We start from the raw sequence: 15697 nt of genomic DNA on the forward strand, positions 1-15697 counted from the left end.
TTTTTGAACTGTAAACGGTCAGAAAATAAAAAGATGGGGGATTTTTTCGAGGATTTTTCAGTTATTCTAAAAAAATTTGTAAGTATTCCTTCTACTAAAAAATTGAAATTATCTGGTGATCCCAATTACCTAATCGATGGCTTCAAATGGATTGTTCAGATAAAAGTTCAACTTCCACATACAAAGTTCTACTATCCAACGGTCTGGAATATTCGCAGCCAGGAGTTTTTTTTTTATTTTTATTTTCAAGTAGGGCCCACTCTTGCGTGAAGAGGATCAGGATCTTGCTGATGGGCCCAGTTCATGGTTGTCCGTAATGGGGCCCACTAAAATACCGAATGTACGGTGTAGATGAAAAAGTCCCCAAATCCAATGTCGTTGTCTCCTTCACACTTGGATCTGAAAATTTCGAATCGGGAACCGGAGCTAGAGGAAACCAGAGAAAGTAGAAACCCTAGTTCTGGTAAGTAGAACCCTCGTGTCTTCTCTTTCTTTTCTCATTCTTACTCAATAATCCATCAAAACGAGACATTGATCTGATAGCGGCCTAGGTAAAACCCTAGGGTTCGTCTGGATGTATTGTCAATTTCAATTCGGGGCAATTTGGGATGCAACCTGAAAGAAGCCCAAATAGTTCCAAGTTGCAATTTGATAGTACATTCAAACGCACGTTTTTCCCAAACTTAGGAGAAGGTTTATTCTAATTAACTCCTTAACAATACCTCTATGAAGTGCCCAATCCCTTATTAAAGGGATAAGGTTTCTAGCCAGGGATATTTTCTAAACAACTCCATCCAAGTAGCCATCAACCTTTCCATATCCGATAGCAATTAGCAACCATAATCAACGTTTACCTTTGCCTTAAGAGTTACAAGGGTAGCTAAGGAATTGATCCATTTGGGGATGATCGAAAAAAATAAAACATGGAATACATGCTCAAACCGAGAACCTTTATGAACCAATGTGAAATGGTTTAAACACTTTCGAATTGTGAAATTTGAAAAGACTTTTTGAATAAGGTTTCTTATTAAAATAGATATATGGAAATGATTTAAAGAGACTTTCAAATAGTTGAATTTTGTATATTTGGGTAGTTGTTGATTGTTTTATGTCCATTATGTTAGGGCTGTTGCTCCAAAATGGTAACTTTTTTTTTTTTCCATTACTCAACATGCCTTGTTTTTTCTTTTCAGCAGGTGAATTTTTCAGGTTTGAATGGCTAACCGTGTTCATATTCCTACTAACAACTCAGCACTTATTGCTATGATCGCTGATGAGGTATGAATATGGTTGTTATTTATTGGGATAACACACGCATTAGTTCTTTTTAGCCATATAATTCATATCCATTATATATCATTTTAGAAACTGAACTATTAGTTTCTTTTTCTTTTTTCTTTTTTCGAATGATAGTTTCTTTTTTTCATTTTCGCTGATGAGGACTGTATTCTCTACCTCTTTTATTAATTATGGTTTTCATTTTTTTGGCAATCTTAGTCATATTAAAATATATCATGGTTACAAGAATATTGGTTCACATCCAATATATTTGTTTCCAAACCATTAATTGCGTAGATTATTATGTTGATGCAATTTTTACACAGAAAATTTGTTAATTTGTCTGAGAGTTCGGTATGAAATTTAGACTCTAATACGGGCCCTTATATATCATGTCAATCCATATATTAATACAATGGATGCGCCTACTTATCCAAGAAAAATAGGAGCGGGCAAAAGTACAAGTGGGTTCCACTCGCTAAATAATCCAAACCATTCATTTCCTAGGCCTTGTAGTGGATTTTCCATGGAGCAAAAAACCCCCTCATTTGATGATTCCAACCCTCTGATTTGTGGCCACTAAATGAATCGTGAGAAATTAAAAGAGCAACAATTTTTTTTCATCAAGAAAGCCCTATAATGTGAAGGGTTAGAATTGTCCAATGGGAGTATTTTTTTCTCCATGGCCCATCCATTGCAAGGCCTAGGAAATGAATGGTTTGGTCTGTTTAGATCATTTAGCGAGTGGAACCCACTTGTACTATTGCCCGCGCCTGCTTTTCCTTGGCAAAGTACGCACATTCATCATCTAAGCCATATCAATGTTTATAAGTGTATATTCATATGTACATATGTATGGAGAGAGGCGATTCATATTGATCATCTCTCAGATGAGTTCATTAAAACTGGAATATAGGTTGTCATTTTTCAGACACTCTACGCGGACTTCTTTTTTTTTAAGTAGTGGCATTTTTTGCAAATCCTTGCAGACCTTAGCTTATAATTTATCTATTGTTTTTATAGGACACTGTGACTGGATTTTTGATGGCTGGAGTTGGTAATGTTGATCTGCGGAGGAAGACAAACTACCTTATTGTTGACTCAAGTATATTCATGAGTGAAATTCTTTGAATATTCTGCTTCATTATTCATGCAATTTATCAATCAATTAAAGTTTACTCTCATTTCTAGCTTTTTGTTTTTTATCATATTCCCAATCAGTTCCCAAATTTTCGCATTTGGTCACATATTGTTTGAATAATTCATAACAAAGCTTCTCAAGTAAATTCTTCTAATGCTTATTTCCTCGGTTAATAATAAAATTTCACTATGTTTCAGAAACAACGGTAAAAGCAATTGAGGATGCATTCAAAGAGTTCACTGCAAAGGAGGATATTGCTATTGTGTTGATTAGCCAATATGTAAGTTTGGTATTTATATTTAGACTTTTTTTTTTTAAATTGACATATTTCATTAATATTCAGATAGCATTCGGGACCAGGAGTCCCAGCCTGCAATACAAAATATTAATATATATATTGGCACGGGCATACCTGAGGGCCGAGACCAATGCAAAAAAACCAAAAACTGAAGTATAGCGTAACCATCCTTTCCTCTATTCCGTAGCATGCCTTCTATACAATTCCCATGGCATTCTTACAAAGCTGTCATCTGTACCTTTCTAAAAGTGCACCTAACAAGTTCACCTATATTTAGACATTTGTGTCATTAGCGTATCTCTGTTATCTTTCTTATGTGACATCTTTAAAGGAACCAGATTTTTTTGATATAGATAATAGGATTTAGTCTTAAATTTATGTTATTCAACTGATAGGCATTCATTAATTAGAAAAAAACATTCGCCTCATAAGAAACATCAAGAGACTGAAGTCCCGAAACAAAATCAAAATGAAGCAACCTAAACTCTAGAGATTGGGAAGTACAAGATGCTTCATCTTTGATTGCCATCTATGACTCCCAGATATGTCATAAGTATATGGAGATGGATATGAGGAGCAGGGATATAAGTCCACATTTCCCGAATTCCAGGACAAGGATATCAATATGGGTATCCTGGTTGACACGTTGGTAACATGAGAAATTTGTTAGTAGTTCAACTAATAATGGGCCATATACAATGGATTACAATAATATTGTGCCAGTGTCACTTGTATCAACTTTTTATATCATGTGAACACCAGTGCATTAAGCATAACAGGCATCATACATCCTAGTTTATTGTAGCACCTAGTGATTCATCCTTCCAGTGGTAATAGATTTCTATACTAATAGATTTCCTCTGTACTTTACTACCCTATTGGAAAGATCACTGTTTCAAAACTCAGGCTGAGGTGAGAATTTAGCCACGGTAAAAAGGAGTCTGACTCAAGCAAGTCAATGATTGATGTGGTCAATTTTTCATCAACTTGGACTAGCAAAAGGAGTTTTGCTTGACTCGGTATCGCCAAACTCAGACTTAGAAGAGAACTCGATCAAGTCAAAAGGGAGTCAACGATTGACACAGGGAGATTTTAAATAGTAGGAAGGATTATGCCACAGTTACCAGAAGCTTCCTAGTTGGATGGGAAGCTTTTTTCGGAAGCTAAGTTATTCTGGCTTCCCAAAATTAGGGGAAACGCTTCCTATTCGTTTCCTTTTAATTAAGAGTATGCTTCTTATTTAGGTAACTAGTTTGGGACAAAGGCTTAGTTGAGTTGAGTTGAGTTGAGTTGTTGAGTTGTATACATCTTATTTAGGTGATTAATTTTTTCTGAAAGATTTTTTTCTTATTTAAAACTTAAAAATTCATCTCAAGTTTCAAATAAAACTTTTGTAAATCTTTTTCAAAAACTTAATGTTAAATCTACACGAGTAAGACATTTGAAACTATAAATCTCCAGAACTTATAATTCTGATCAGTCTCAAAGTATTCTTTACTACTTGTAATCCTTACATACATGAACCCTTCCTAACCTGCTATAACTCTACTCTTCTATATACTTCTTGTTCTCTTCCAATGAGACTTATTACTTCATGTGAAGCTGCCCACACGTTTTCCCTTTTTACTAAGAATGGTTTCAAGACCCAATTCTAAAAGAATAAAAGGCTAACTTTCCAGTTATAGTACAAAATCTGACCTTTTTTGGTCATTTCGGGCCGGGTCAAAATCTTAACCTCCAAACGATGAGGTATTTTGCTAATTTTAAAAATCCATTAATTTTATCGTGTCCAAACATTATTAAATCCCAAAAGTCCAGCAAAATAAATCTCATAATTTGGCCTCTAAATTTTTTTCATCTAGTCAGGCACCGGTCAACACAAGCATTGTAGCTAACATTGATTTTCCTTTAAACGTTGGATCTTTACAACCTTGATGTTATGATGGATATGGTTGCAGAGGATGACCTTGTTTTCATAAAAGATTAGGTTGGCAAAATGTTGAAGATTCTTCACGCTTCCTCGTCGCATCCCTTCACACTTCCCTTCCCGCTTCCCGCTTCCCCATTCCCTGGAGCCTTCGCTTCCCGCATTGGCCACTATGGTCTTGCCTTTAGACGCATGGGGTTGAGGCAAGGTGGGGACGAAGAGGAGATGGGGCAGGTGTTGAAGGAGAGAGAAAGGGAACTGACCACAAATATCTAAGGGTAAAATGATAAAAATCAAAAAATTAGTAGGATGTTGAAGTCAGTAATCCACTAGTTTCTGGCTTTCTGCTATCCAAATTAATCTTTACAACACTCTTGTTTCTTCCGATATTTACCTGAACCATCAGCATGCATTCTATAATGTCTTTTTCCATTTGTATATGATTGGTTGTGAACTGTATTTCTAAAAGGGATTGCCTATCAATTGGTGGATTTTTCCTGAATATGGTGAATTTTTGCTACTACTATATAACATTCCCATCATTCATTTTCCATATCTATTAGTCTAGTTCCCTATTGTTGATCTGCATGTTGTGGTTCAGGTTGCGAATATGATAAGGTTTCTAGTTGATAGCTACAACAAGCCAGTTCCTGCAATTTTGGAGATTCCTTCCAAGGACCATCCATATGATCCAACACACGATTCTGTTCTTTCAAGAGTGAAGTATTTGTTCTCCTCGGAATCAGTGGCATCAGGAAGGCGTTAAAATGGTAGTGCTTGATGCGTCTCATGATATTATAACTCTACTTGACCACCTGGATTGAGATTTTTTTTATTTCTCTGTCTTTCATATTTTCTAGATACGGCTTTCTGCAATCTATCAAGGTATTATAACTGCAATCTGGAAGCTGTGAAATCATCTGACTAATAATGATAAGAAACTTCGTATTGAAATAACAATTGATAGAAGTTTGTGATTTCTCATTTGTTGTACACTGGGAATCAGAACCTCGTGAAAAAAGATGTTAATAAAATGTTTTAGTTTTGGATGTCGCTATCAAAGACATTGTATCCAAATGTTGTGTTTTTATGCAACCCCAGAAATTAAAGTTACATTGATAGGAGGTCCGGAAAAAGATATTCTATTAAAATTCAGAATATCGGCTTGCCCAGTTGGCATGTGGATTCTACCAACTTGACTTCCTAATTGTTCAAAATGTGGACACCCCAACTAGAAGGTTAAAACGAAAAAAAATGACCAATAATTCAATCAAACAAGCAAAAGTATGTTGATTATGTTGAAATGTAATTCCCTTTTGGGAAGTGCCTTGAATGTGTCTTGTTTCAAGAAGTATCTCGAGTTATGTCTTTCGTTTGTTCACTTTTATAGTATATACTAGAAGGTGTGTAGAAAATTGTAGAATCCTCGGAGTCTAAGTAGAGGCCAAAGAGTCCAAAGAGTCTAGAATGATATGGTAACCTAGGAGTCATGTCGAAGCCAATTGAGTCAAGAATTCAGTAGAGATTTCATATAACTTGTAAAGAGCTTTATGTAAGTCAATAAATAGTTATCTCATGTTACTCATCAAGGTAAGCAAGAAATACATGAGAAGTTGTCTTCACTCTTTCTCTTCTCTTAGCCTCTCTCTTCTATCCTTCATCTTCAAACATATTACATAAAACCATTGGTGCAATGTTCTCACGGTACCGTCTAACCGGTTTTGATCACCATGCACCAACAAAGAATATAGTTGGGGAGTGGCTTGGGCCTGCAATCAATGGTTCAGCGGCCTCACTTCTCCATTCTACTTTTGCACAATGTAGACATGTTTGGTTCGGGGTGAGAGGGGGGGGGGGGGGGGGGGCGGCGGCGGCGGTTTGATTGTGATAAACTATAGATGACAATTATATAACATTGCATGAGAAGGTGATGTGGCACATTGGATCCCTAAGATTTGATAAAAGCAAAATTGTGGGTCATAAGACATGTTCATAAGGATGTCTTTCTTAACATTGTCAAACCACCCCCCTTGGATCTTTCATGACCCAAAAATCAACTGATCCTATTTGATCAAACAGTTTTTTATTCATCGAATGTTGATGGTTGGTTATATTTACCATTGACGGGAAGAAAAGGAGCCTAAGTTAGCACCTCTTATTGCCAGTATGCCACCTCTCGCAATCCATCCGGCCATTTTAAAATAGGAAGCAGTTTCCCCTGTGAAATTTCGTGAGTTTTTGGAAAGAGTTGTAGGGGTTCCCATAGTTTTTTATTGGTAGTGAATTAAATTTGAGGAGAATCTAATTTGTGAGTGTTTAAGTTGTCAACGAAGTCTTGGATGATTCCTAAGGTGGGAGTTTGAATTAAAACAGGGAAAGGAAAATGAAAGGGTGGATATATGTACAGTATGGCACCTTTTTAAGGCGTTTGTCGAATGAATTTTCCTGATTTTTGGGGGGAAGAATTGCAGGACCTTATGCCTTGGGGTATTTACAGGCATGCTGAGATTTTTCTGCACTTTAGTTGAAAAATCCTCTACTGATTTTCTTGTGATTTTCTTGAGAGCTCCTTTTCTCATTGCGTTTGTTTAATGAAGTAGAGGTCTGATTCAAAAATTCCAGCCCTCTATTTTGCACAACTTGGTAAAGCTTGGGGGTTTGAGGAGCTCTTCGCTTTATAGAGGACACCTCTGAAGAACAGGGCTCAAAACACATCTCAATGTGGAACATAAGAAGAGGTTAATCAATTGGCTTTGATTAGAAAAGTCGGATTAACTATCTGGCGGATGATGAGGATGAGGATTGTAGACGCTACTTTAGTTATAGGGATTTTATTTCCATGTTATTTAGATTTAGGGATTTTATTTCCATTTAATTTCAATTGCCTATGTATATGAGGGCCTCATGTATTTGACAGTTTTTTGGGATAATATTATTGGAAATTTCTCCCCTCCGATTTCCAATCAAGGGAACTCTTAGCCCAAAGTAGGCTTTCCAACATTAATAAGAGCTACGGAGTGAGCTACCTCCATTGAGGACAAATGGTACCATATTGATTTGCAGTTCGGTTCGACTCTTCTAAACTTTGCACATTTTCTTATGAATTCCATTCGGGGAGACACTAGAAATTACATGAACAAGTGCTTGAATTTTTTAAGAGCTTATTCCTTACTAAAAAACGATGGAACGTGAAGAATGTGCAGGACAACTATGTTAATCAAAATTAAGATCAAGTAAAGGTTCCCAATTCTGCGACTTAAACGTGCTGGATATTTGCAGTTCAGTTCGACTCTTCTAAACTTTGCACATTGCCTTATGAATTCCATTCAGGGAGACACGAGAAATTACATGAACAAGTGCTTGAATTTTTAAAGAGCTTATTCCTTACTAAAAAAACGATGGAACATGAAGAATGTGCAGGACACTGTGTTAAATAAAATTAAGATCAAGTACAGGTTCCTAATTCTGCGACTTAAACGTGTTGGATATGCTACACAAGGTTCTAAAAATCGGAATCGAATCGTAAATCGTAACAAGGTTTGAATCGTAAGTCGGATCGTAAATCGTAAGATTTTTTCATATTTATATATAAAAATGAGAAAATATTTTTTTTAATGGGAAAATGAGAAAATATATTACAATAATATAAAAGGGTAAAATAAAGAATAAAATGAGTAATTATCTATTTTTCATTTAAAACCATTAAATTAAATTAAATATAAAATAAGGAGGAGAAGGGGTTTATAGGTTATAAATTGGTAACAAGTAGGAAGGACCAAAGGAGAAGAATGAAAGAAGATTTTAAAAAGAAGGAAGGGGTTTTCTTGTTTTTAGGTTATAAGTAGGGGCGAGGGGTTTATATTATTTATTTCTAATCATAATGGGTCCATCATAGATAAATAAGCAGAAAAAAAGAATGGTAAAAGTCGTGCGATTTTTTTACAAAAAACGATTCTCTCTTCCGATTTGAATTGTTTTACCCACGATTCGATTTGAATCATACGATTTTAACAACATTGATGCTACATGGTGTTGTGGTGCTTTCCCAGATCAATTTAAAGAGCAGCTAGAACCAATTTCAGATCAGACCCAGGGATGAATGAAGGCTACATTCACGATAGTTGGACCTCCCATTCGGACTTTCAACTGTTCCTTGTACTTTCTTACACATAAGGTGCAAGGTTCTTTACAGGAGGATCTGCAGTTGTTTAATTTGATGTTATCTTAATGCTCGGTATTAACCACCTTAGACATTAAAAATCTTTAAAACTTAGGGTGCACTTGCCGGAATTAGATTAAGCATTACATTACATTCCAATTCTGATTTTCCTATCATCAGACTTGTCATTCTGATTCTAGTGTTTGGGTAAGCACTGGTTTGCAAACATCTCTTCCACGCGTCCGCTGCTGCAACCACGTCAACTCGGCCGGCAGGTGGGAATGATGGTGTTCCTCATAATCAATAGTCATCGAGTCCTCTGGCAATCTCCGAGCCAAGGAAGAGGGGTGATATCCAACAGAAGAAAATCCTGCAACTCATTGCCCTTGCCGCTCAAAATAGCAGCTTGGACAGAAGCACCATAAGCAACAGATTCATCCATGCTGATGCTCTTGCAGAGCTTTTCCCATTGAAGAAATCCTGCAACAGCTGATGATACACATGACACTGAGGCTGGCAATGACGCCAACATCCATGGTGGCCTGATGCTGGGAATCGTTGAAGTAGGCACGGACAGTGACCACGACATTCTTGATGCTGGAACCCAAGTAGGCCTATGCAATCTCATGCATTTTCATTAGAACAATGGAGGAGTTCTCCTCCACGGTGAATTACTTCTGCATTCTCACACTTGTTATTTAACAACCTTTTTTTTATACAAAGAAGAGGGTTCTTGCAACAGGGGGTTTTCTGCATAGGGCTTCTGCAGAAAAGGGGTTTTTTATCATATGGGTTCTTGTCAGAGAAGAAGATGAGAGATGTTTTTTTTTTTTTTGTGCAAAAGTGGCTTTTTTCTGAAAAGTGGATATTGCGAATGGAGAGAGACGCCTGGAATGAACAAATACCATCTCCACTCCACTGACAGTATGAAAATCCACCCAAAATTCCTGCAAGAATTCACGTCGGCTTTCCGTTTCCGATCATACCGAACCCAACGCCAGCGGATACAGATGCCAATTCTGATTCCATGCTGAACCAAACGTCTGTGGATACAGAATCATTCGTCAATCCGCCCATAAAGAAGTGTTATCTTATGATAGACAACATAGTGTTATATTCCAACGGTATTAAGCGGGATCTGGAAAAAAGTTAATAGATAACTATCAGTTCTATCTTTTCATGTTTTGCAAGCATGAAAAAATATTCCATAAAATATTTGTCGGGGCCAATTGTGAGAAATATGTCGGAGAGGGAGAAACTTCAGAGGGTGGGAGTGAAGGGAGCTTCATACAAATCAGGAAATCAAGAAATCAATTTAGGGCCCGTTTGGATGCCGAGAAGATTTTGATTTGGTTGTGTCACATTTGCAGCCCATTTTGCGTTGTGATTTGGATCCGGATCAAATCCTTGGATTTCCAAATTAGCAACTGGCAGTGAAAAAAATCAGATTTCCGAATATGCTGTGGAAATAAGTAATCCAGCAGTTTCCTTTACCCTCTTTTCTCCTCAAACTCTCCCCTCCAGTTGGAAGTACTCCCATCTCTCTCTCTCTCTGAACATGAGCTGACGGATCTATTCATTTTGTATTCAAAACTCAGTTCCAAATCCAATTACGAAATATGAGATATCCAAAACAAGCCCTTAAAGTAGGTATTTTTTCATAACTCTTAGGTATTGCTGATCCTCTCCCCTCCCTCTTCTTCTCTTCTGACACACTTGGGCTTATTATTATTTCATGGAATAATTGTTCATGCTTGCCAAATATGGCATAGTGTATTTGCATCTATTATGTTGATAATCCCTTATCTACTAAACTGTTTGCTGTTGTATTTGTTTGACAGATTAAATTTCTGATCTAGAAAAATTCCAGCCATCTAGTTTACAGTAACCATTTTTTTGGAAGCTTTTGTTCAGATGTTTTAGAACATCTAGTGACTGTATTTTTGGAAGCTTCTGTCGAGCATCACCTTAAGAGACTCACAGCTATGCACCAAAAGACAAAAATACCCATACTAATGGGATTAATTTTCCTAACCAGTGTATCTATTTACAGGAGAGAGAGAGAGAGAGAGAGAGAGAGAGAGCGCGAGAGAGAGAGCATGTCGTTTTCTTCTATCCGGTGAAGGCACAATATCAAACAAAAGCTCAATTGCTTACTGTGCTGCCACACAACTCAAAAGCAACGCTAACATCCCTTTGACACGTGGAGCCCATCTGCCACCACAAAATCAAGGAAAGGTCCATGTGCCAAAGAACATGTACACGTTTCAGCAGCCCTTTAATTTCCTTCTAAACTCCCTACTTCCATAAATTGGAATGTGACCTTGATGACCAGAGGACCCTTTGCTGTAAAGTAAATAGCTTGCCACCACTACCTCTCATTGTTCCTTGTTGTTACCTATTTAAAAAAAAAAATTAAAACCAGAGGGAGGCAAAATTACAGTTGGGTTTATGCAGACTTAACAGTTGGGTTTGCTCAAGCCTTCAAGGAATGGAGTGTGGAGAGAAGAAACAAGTACATAGAACATCTACAAGACGCTCTAGGAAAGGGTGCATGAAAGGAAAAGGAGGACCTGAGAATGCACTGTGTACTTACAGAGGGGTGAGACAGAGAACATGGGGTAAATGGGTTGCTGAAATTCGTGAGCCTAATAGAGGGGCTCGCCTCTGGTTAGGTACTTTCAAAACCTCCCTTGAAGCTGCTATAGCATATGACAACGCGGCTCGCAAGCTCTACGGCCCATGTGCGAAGATCAACTTACGGGAATTCCATGTGGAATCGGTTGGATCTTCGACGCCCGTTTCATCTCCTAAGAAGTCAGAATTGGAGACTTCTTATTCTCTGAATCAACCCCTTTGTTTTCCTGCATCAAGTTTTCAGGTGGGTAATGATTTTAAGGATAATGAAGATGTAGAAGTGGGGTTATGGCCTGAAGTTATTTCGGGGGAGAGTGGTTTGGGTTGGATGGAAATGCCAGTGGGTGATTTCTTGGCGGTGAAAGATGTTGGGTTTCTGCCATACAAACTGGAGGATGAAGAGCTGCCTTGGTGTTTGTAAGTCTGGAGGGAACTCTCCTTTGTAAGGGCATTTGTAGCCTATATGTGACATATTCTAAAAGGGAAGTAGAACACATGAGGTCTATACATGATGGTCAAAGAAACTCCAAGCAAAAGGGAAGGGCACAAACCCTGATTATGGCTTGGACTTTGTTATGCATAGGAGGATGTGATGTATATATCTTGTGGAAACTAACTGTAGGCCTTTGTACATACACACGTGTTTGAATATAACCTTTTTTTTTAAAATTTTTTATTGGATCGGTAAGCTGGGGTTAGGCTGGACCTTATAGTGAAAAAGAATTACAAGCGAAAGTAGCAAACTCTGGATGAGTCGCTATTTACAATATCAGCAAGAGGAGGAGAAATGTCATGTCCCATGCAAGGACCATACACACGCTTTTGAATATCATCACTACTATAAATATTCCCTTTTAAGGGTCTATTTGGATGCACACTTGTGTCCTAGTAAAATATTGGGTAAGTAGTCAGCTAGTAGAGTAGATGGGTAGTAGTGGTGAACCTCATGGTGTTTTTGGTTGTCGAGTACGGGTTAGGACTCTTCTAGTAGTTTCCTTATAAATTAGAGAGAAAAAAAGGAAGGAGGAGACCGGGAAGCGAGACAAAATTTTCACTAGTGTTGGATACAAAATTCCCACTACTAAAAGATTATCTTTTTTAAAAATCAAAAGTTTTTTAGTAGTAAAGTTGAAGGGGACCAGCTCAGCAAATAAGGGAGTGATGGGAGTCATAGTTAGAGCAGTGGGTAAATAGTCTTCTGGGGTCTAAACTACTTGTAAAGTCCTTAAAAATACACAACCAAACGGGTCGACCCCACCACACTTTACTAGGAAGCTACTTGTAAAGTCTTCCAAAATATACAACTAAACGTGCTTTGAGAGGAGCGCTGTGATGCTCCATATAATGATGTTGTAAATTTTATGAAAAATTATTCAAAAGATTTCAGTACATGTGGTTAGACTGCTAGGAAAACGGGATTCCGTTTTGGGTAAAAACAAAATGGCATCAAGCATTGGAGACACGTCCAGACAAATGGTGAGAGCTCAGCTCAATTCCTTCAACCACTGGTTCGGTTGGATTTCTTTCCCTTGTGACATTTTGTTTTTCTTGATTCTTTTCATGTTCAAGTGTTCATTTTATTGGGGATTTCCACGCTTAGCTAAGGTGTCCCTGGCTCAAAACCTTATTGATCCGTCTGTGAGCCTATCTGGATTACTCCTTACTATAATCAAACATTCTCTACAATCCGGATTTTTACAAAAGCCATAACATGTGCTATGCCATTAAAATTCTTACATTTGAATCATGGGTTTTGGTGGATTTTTCGATTTTCAGGTTAAAAATGCCATGACGATGACGGAGAAGATTCTGTCGAGATCGTCAGAGAGGTCACAGTTGGATCCTGGAGAGAATGTTTGGGTGAATGTTGATGTATTGATGTTTGCGGGCCGGGGACGATTGGGATCTTCAAGAAGGAATTCGGCCAGAATGCCAGGGTATGTTTTTTTTTTTTTTTAAATCTTCCATAACATTGTAATTTAAATGCATACATCATTGATAAATAATGAATCTGTAATGCCACTAAGAATATCAGAAGCCAATCAAAGGAAATATAAGACTTAGAGTTCTCGAGGACAAATATGAAACAAACCATTTTGAATATGTTAAGGATTTTACTTGGAAGGAAATTGTTTTGAGATTCAAGATAAATAAGACTTGGGTTTTTATTTTTTAACGCTCTTGAGGAATTGCAACCTTAAGTTTCATTGTTAACTAATTCATCAGACTCTGCTGGTTCTTTTTTGTTTTATTTAATCACAACAAACTATGTTGTAGTTTTTTTAATTTGTTTGATTTCATATTTGTTTAATTGCAACCAACCACAACATACACAATCACTCCACCCAGCCTCGACGATCGCTCCAACCATAGCTTTGATATCACTTGTTGAGAAAATCCGCCGGGCAAATCAATCTGATCATGCACAAATTAAAAGGAAAAGTAAAATAAACAAACAAGCCACAAGACGAACACCAAGATTTTACGTGGCTCTGCCAAGCCTACTCCACAGGCAAGAAACACAATCTTCCACTATTAGAAAAACAATATACAAGGATTACACCAGATTTAACCCAAAACCTGCAATCCTTTCCTTGCTTCTCAACCGAAGACCGTTCACAAGAGAAACCTAAGAAAAACCCAAAAGAAGAACTCAAGAGAAACCCCAAGAGGAACCCAAGAGAAAAACCCAAGGAAGAAACCCACTTCTCTCTCTCTCCTCCCTGTCTTTCTCCCTCTCTCCCCTTCTCTTATTCTCTCGTTTTCACGTTCTCACTATACAACAAGAGAGAACGTTTCTCCTTTTACAGCATAGGCTTTAGTAAAAACCTAAAAGGTAAACTTTCTAAATTGCCCTTGCCTTCCCACCCAAGTAACTTACGGTGGTGGGAAAAATTGTTAGAATTTTTAAACAAAATAATTAAAAAAGATTTGAAAAGTCAAAGATGTTTTTTCTTTTTGTTTAAAAAATTTGGAGGGAAGATTCAAATTATGTTTCCCTCTCTTGTTTTAAAGCAAAAGATTTTTGCATATGTGGGGACTTGAACCCAAGACCTTGGTGAGTGTGCTTGTGGTGTGTTTTCAAAACCAAAACCGTTTTTGTCTTTTAATGGTAATTAAGAGAGAAACGTTTATGTCTTTTAATGGTAATTAAGAGAGAAACGTTTTTTTCTTTTAATGGTGATTAAAAGAGAAACGTTTTTGTCTTTTAATGGTAATTAAGAGAGAAACGTTTTTGTCTTTTAATGGTGATTAAAAGAGAAACATTTTTTATCTTTTAATGGTGATTAAGAGAGAAACGTTTTTTGTCTTTTAATGGTGATTAAAAGAGAAATGTTTTGGTCTTTTAATGGTGATTAATTATCCTCCAACAGTCATATTCTCATCTATAAAAAGAAGAGAACAGCACCATTGGAGAGATAGTTTTTTACAGAAAAAACATCAAAGTTTCTGCTTGTCTTCTTCCTTTCCTCCGTTCTGATCTGAGCACAGTTCTACGGTGATTCTGGGTGGACCAGTCAGCGAGTGCACGTGGACTGGAGCCAACTTTGGCTGTTTTATCTTGGAGCATCGGTTCGCGGATCCCGGTTTGCACCGGTAGGGGGCGGATACGATTCTTAAGGAGAGTGACCAGTGGCACGACTCAGCCTTCTTCTTCTCGATCTGTTTTACAGAAACGTTTTCTACAAAAGCTAAGTACTGATTTATTTACATTTCTAATTTCTGGATTCAATCAAGCCATATATCAGACCCTACTGGACAACATATAATTTGTCCAACAATCTTAAGAATCGTATTTTTCAAATCTGATCATATGGATTCTGATAATCCGAACCCAACTTCTGTTGATACCATCTCTGTTGAGAATTCCAATCCAACGGTTGTTCGCACCTCTGTTGTGAACAGAATTCTCAACACCATTCCAGATTTTTCCAAGATCGAACGCCTTACTGGATTGAACTATAAAAGATGGAAACAACAGATCTTGTTTGCTCTACAACAAATTGGTGCCGCTTTTGTTCTTACACAATCAAAACCATCTGAAGATTCTGCTGATTTTGAAAACTGGAATAATGCTGATTATATTTGCAAGAACCATCTCTTGAATGGTTTGTCAAATGACCTTTATAATGTATACTATTCATTTGAACATGCTGCTGATCTTTGGAATGCATTAGTAACTAAATATGATTTAGAGGATGCTGGAAATAGGAAATATGTGATAGGGAATTTTTTAGACTTTGCCATGGAAGATGG

The 15697-nt window shown here is 37.2% G+C and overlaps 2 protein-coding genes across 4 annotated transcripts; both read left to right on the plus strand.

Annotated features, from left to right (window-relative positions):
- The first annotated feature begins 219 nt into the window (after positions 1 to 219).
- On the plus strand, positions 220 to 5623 carry LOC143862550 (V-type proton ATPase subunit F). 3 transcript variants are annotated; one of them, XM_077373622.1, is made up of 5 exons: positions 220 to 463; positions 1197 to 1278; positions 2302 to 2383; positions 2617 to 2699; positions 5246 to 5623. In XM_077373622.1, the coding sequence occupies exons 2-5, from the start codon at positions 1216 to 1218 to the stop codon at positions 5408 to 5410; spliced, it is 393 nt and encodes a 130-aa protein (XP_077229737.1). In that variant the 5' UTR covers positions 220 to 463; positions 1197 to 1215; the 3' UTR covers positions 5411 to 5623. The 3 variants fall into 3 exon arrangements, with proteins under 3 accessions (XP_077229737.1, XP_077229736.1, XP_077229738.1); XM_077373621.1 differs by having other exon boundaries at positions 229 to 463; positions 1194 to 1278; XM_077373623.1 differs by lacking the exon at positions 220 to 463 and adding an exon at positions 853 to 1019 and having other exon boundaries at positions 1194 to 1278.
- Positions 5624 to 11294: 5671 nt separating this feature from the next.
- LOC143861228 (ethylene-responsive transcription factor ERF071-like) lies at positions 11295 to 11861 on the plus strand. The gene has a single exon (XM_077372161.1). It carries the CDS (start codon positions 11295 to 11297, stop codon positions 11859 to 11861), a length of 567 nt encoding a protein of 188 aa, XP_077228276.1.
- Positions 11862 to 15697: the final 3836 nt, after the last annotated feature.

This window comes from Tasmannia lanceolata, unplaced genomic scaffold, assembly GCF_043159265.1.
Source record: "Tasmannia lanceolata isolate RefF3 unplaced genomic scaffold, GAP_Taslan_0.1 ptg000037l, whole genome shotgun sequence".
NCBI classification, from domain to species: domain Eukaryota; kingdom Viridiplantae; phylum Streptophyta; class Magnoliopsida; order Canellales; family Winteraceae; genus Tasmannia; species Tasmannia lanceolata.